Raw genomic sequence first — 4,898 nt, forward strand, 5'->3', positions numbered from 1 at the left:
TGTTTTTTATTTCGAAGCAAATGTGCAGGGTAATTAAATGGTAGGTGGTGGCTCGAGATACCGTCTTTAACAAAATCCCAGTTTAACTTCACATAATACTGTTTCATGCTACGTAACAAATAATTATCCATCGACCCATCACACTGTGTAATTGGACTGGTACGTTACAACCGTTACAACTTTTCGTTATCGTCTTTTCCAAGTGTTATGCGTTGAAAGAGGACCGCACTCACACAGATGTCGGACAATATTTCGTGTGTTTGTTTCCTGCAGAAGATGTTTCGCCGGTTTCGCCGGTGGCTGCCCTGCTGTGCCACTGGGGAGGGGAGCGAGGCAGACGACCCGCCGGATGAGATGACCGCCCCTGGTCACCCACAGGACAGAAAGGAGGTGAGGGGCGCCGTGGTACTTGCCCTCTGAGAGGCATCGCCCGAGCAGCCAACTTAATTTAAAAGCGCTATTTTTCATCAATACCATGTGCACTCACTATTAGGTGTTTTGTGAAACTTGCCAATCGTTCTTAGCAAGTGGCTGGGATAAAACATGGTGTTCTGAATTACTGCTTTCTTTAGACTATATTTTGAGCGTTACCTACTTACTGTTATTTGTAAGAGACAAGAAATGCCAATTTCTTCAGTTACGGGATTCGCTGTTCTCCTCTTAAGTGGTCAGTCCTTATACATCGATGGGGATCAAAAGTGGCACTCGCATAAGGTGTCAAACGTATTTCTATATTTCTCCGTGGGATAAGGAACTAATGACCAGCCGAGGAGGCCGAGCGGTCCTAGGCACTTCAGTCCGGAACCGCGCGATTGCTGCAGTCGCAGGTTAGAATCCTGCCTCGGGCATGGATGTGTATGATGTCCTTAGGTTACTTAGGATTAAGTAGTTCTAAGTTCTAGGGGACTGATGACCTCAGTTGTTTAGTTCCATACTGCTCAGAGCCATTCGAACCATTTGACCCAAGCAACTAATGACCAAAATTAATACGGGAAAATTAGGGGGAAAACATCTCTGCGGCATGTTATATAGTGGCCTTATTGTAATTAGCGTAAACATTATGCACATTGTGTATCTCAACATTGAAAGCTCGCTCGTGGGATTGGCAATACGTGGTGCTCTAATGAAGGTATGGAAACGGAGTAGAAATAAATGAAGAATCATTCTAGCGACGATACGGGTCGATAATGCGGAAATGCACTGACTCCAGGATATCAGAGAACGGGTAGTCTCGTTCGGTCAGGTGATTGGGGACAACCGTTGGTAAATTGTTAAGTAGTTTGGCTGTCGTGAGCTATGAAAGGAGGTTGAATGACGGTGAAACCAGCAGTAGTCGATAAAACCTTCGATTTCCTCTCCTCATCACGGTACGTGATGGTCGGAATTATATGCGGACTGTGGAGCTGGATTGGAGGCTACCTGTGGCAGATGTGATGACAGAGGACAGTGCTGGTACAGGCACAATGGCCTTATGCCCTATAACCATAACCTCTTGTGTATTGTATCCCGGAGGCGGCCCATCGCCATATCAAATATTCGGTCATATTATTTTGGATCATCAGTATAAGTTAGCAGCACACAGACCACCATGAAACCGTGCGGTGTGGATATGCGCATGCTTGCCTCTATTCTCGTAAGTGCAGAAGTGAGCTTACGGGAATGGTCCATATCAAGCGATTGGGGGACATCGCAAGGTCATGTTGTGAATGAGACTGTCTCATTGTATGGAACTTCGAGCAGTGATAGTTTTTGGCTAATATTTAGATTACAACGTAGAATTACAAGCTCTTAAGGATCCATACATTAACAAATAAAATGCACGAGAATAATTTATACACCAATATAATTTCACAATATTTATAATGTCACAATATTGATTGATAAAAAATTATTATTTCCGTTCAATTTAAATATGTACTGAGGAGATGTCCCAAAGAACTTGCAATATTTCATGTTACTTTAATGATTTGAACTATTGTGAATAGATCTTCTCTCAATTTGTATCACATGGAACACTTTAGCAACGTCTTAACATAATCCATTATATCTTTGTCTCACAGCAGCCAGCATTAGCAACAACAGCTGCATCACCAGCCGTGTCGCCAACTGCAACACTTCAGGTTTCGCCAGCCACGTTGCCGGACACAGGAGGAGAGCCAGCAGAAGCCACAAGAGAAGTGGCGTCTCCACCTGCGTCACCATCCACAGTACGAGTTGAACGACCAGCTGCACCACAAGTGGTTGCACCAGCCACTTCACCAGCCACACCAGGAGTTGTCACGGAAGCCACAACACAACTGCAGTCTCCAGCTGTACTGACATCCACAACACAACTTGAACCAGCAGCTGCAACACACGTGGCATCCCCAGCCACTTCCCCATCTACAACACATGTCTCATCAGGCATGACACAAGTGGCGTCGGCACTTATAATCGAAGTGGCGTCACCACCCACAACAAGAGCAATTCATCGAGCCTCGTCGTCATGCAAAACAAAAGTTACATCACCGGCAGCCCGTCTAACCACAAAACGTGTAGCCTCATTACCTTTAGGGCAGGTGGTGTCCAAAGCATCGTCGTCGGCCTCCACAGGAATAGCATCCGCCATCCCCATTGCCTGCAACAGCATGCATCTTATCACCAGTCCTTTTGCCAGATACAACACTCATCAAGTCACCAGTCCCGTTGCCAGATACAAAACCCATCAAGCCACCAATCCTGTTGCCCGATACAGCACATGCTGTGTCACCAGTCCCGCTGCCAGATACAACACCCATCAAGCTACTAATCCTGTTGCCCGATACAGCACATGCTGTGTCACCAGTCCCGCTGCCGGATACAACACACGCTGTGTTACCAGTTCTGCTGCTGGATACAACACTCATCAAGCCACCAATCCTGTTGCCAGATACAGCACACGCTGTGTCACCAGTCCTGCTGCCAGATACAACACCCATCAAGCCACTAATCCTGTTGCCAGATACAGCACACGCTGTGTCACCAGTCCTGCTGCCAGATACAACACCCATCAAGCTACTAATCCTGTTGCCAGATACAGCACACGCTGTGTCACCAGTCCTGCTGCCAGATACAACACCCATCAAGCTACTAATCCTGTTGCCAGATACAGCACACGCTGTGTCACCAGTCCTGCTGCCGGATACAGCACACGCTGTGTTACCAGTCCTGCTGCCAGATACAACATGCGTTCTGTCACCAGTCCTGCTGCCGGATACAGCACACGCAGTGTCACCAGTCCTGCTGCCGGATACAACACACGCTGTGTCACCAGTCCTGCTGCCAGATACAACATGCGTTCTGTCACCAGCCCTGCTGCCAGATACAACACCCATCAAGCTACTAATCCTGTTGCCAGATACAGCACACGCTGTGTCACCAGTCCTGCTGCCGGATACAGCACACGCTATATCACCAGTCCTGCTGCCAGATACAACATGCCTTCTGTCACCAGCCCTGCTGTGGGATACAACACGCGTCCTGCCACCAATCCTGTTGCTAGCTACACCATGATTCGTGTCGCAAGATTCTGAATGTCAGTGAAATATATCATTTGCTCTTATGATACTTTTGATGAAATAAAAACGAAATTTTATGTGTAATATACTGAGTCTATTTTTAATGATGCTGATATATGCGTATGGATACACGACACTGTAATGTGTGTGGATAAACTTTAATGTCATCAGTAATACACAACGATATAGCCTTCTAGTACTTCACAATTCATCCTAAGTAATCTTCTAGATGCTAATTCTACTGCATTGTCAGTTGACATGAAAATAAATTGTTGTTATTTAGAAGTGAAAGGCACGAATGGAGCATTTTGACTACTGTGCAAACAGATAAAAATCTCTTTCATGGCTATAATTGTGCTGAGATATTGGAAAGTGGAGCACAGGACTACAGTTTTACAGATCGATCACGTTTTGAATGAAATTTAAACAGAGACAATGTTGCTGTGTGCATAGATTGGATATTTGGTTGCAGCTAGTTTACCTTTGGAGTTATTAGTAGGTATATCAACAGAGTCATTTCTGTCAGTTTTGTGGAGCAAGAGTCCGTGTCACCTGCAAAATTTGGAGAGTCCTGCATACTTGCATCAAAACAACCAAAACGTCCATTGTTGTACGGGAACTTTGTACTGCAAACCCCCACCACACTCAATAGAATACACTAGAAAGAACTGTTATGAGAAAGTTTGATTAATGCTGTTTAGAGTGGGTTGTATCAGACAAGAGTCCAAAGATCTGATAACACATCTTCTGTGCTCATATGGTCATGCCGATGTCGCATGTGGATGTGAATCCAAAAATTCTTTCTCCTGCACGTTAAAATTCCAAATAATACATGTCGTAAAACGTATCAGCCACTGAAAATACACATTTCTGGGTGTACTCGCTACAGTGTTGTATACACTCCAGACAGTAAATGCTGTATATACCTACAAACTTCCACTGCCCGGTCCCTTGTTGTCTTTTCCTGAGATGGTGCGCTTACTGAGAAATATAGGGGGCTGTAACTCTTACAATCCCACCGTTCTGTCGTATTCCAACAGTATATTGATAACATTTTTTTACTTCTTTCCAGGTACATGTAATATTGTCAGTCACGCTATTACTTTCGTGTACAAAACTAATATCTGATTATAACGAACAAGGTTTGCACTTGATGCCTTCCTGATTCCCAAATTTAATGTTAAAAAGCTATTAGACATATATACTTGCGAATTTAGGCATAGAGTAAGGCAAGTCGAACATATTGTACAAAAAAAAATGTAGAAACTCCTCTACAGTGGCTCCTTTCGTAGCCGTACATAGCAGAGTTTCTGCACATCTGAAATGCAATCTACGCCCCATCCCCGAAAATCATATTACTTA

General features: G+C 44.6%; 1 protein-coding gene across 1 annotated transcript; it reads left to right on the forward strand.

Annotated features, from left to right (window-relative positions):
- Window positions 1-354: 354 nt before the first annotated feature.
- On the forward strand, window positions 355-3,551 carry LOC126416828 (mucin-1-like). The gene is made up of 2 exons (XM_050084712.1): window positions 355-390; window positions 2,061-3,551. Exons 1-2 carry the CDS (start codon window positions 355-357, stop codon window positions 3,549-3,551), a joined length of 1,527 nt encoding a protein of 508 aa, XP_049940669.1.
- The last annotated feature ends 1,347 nt before the right edge of the window (window positions 3,552-4,898 follow it).

This window comes from Schistocerca serialis, chromosome 8, assembly GCF_023864345.2.
Source record: "Schistocerca serialis cubense isolate TAMUIC-IGC-003099 chromosome 8, iqSchSeri2.2, whole genome shotgun sequence".
Classification (NCBI taxonomy): Eukaryota; Metazoa; Arthropoda; class Insecta; order Orthoptera; family Acrididae; genus Schistocerca; species Schistocerca serialis.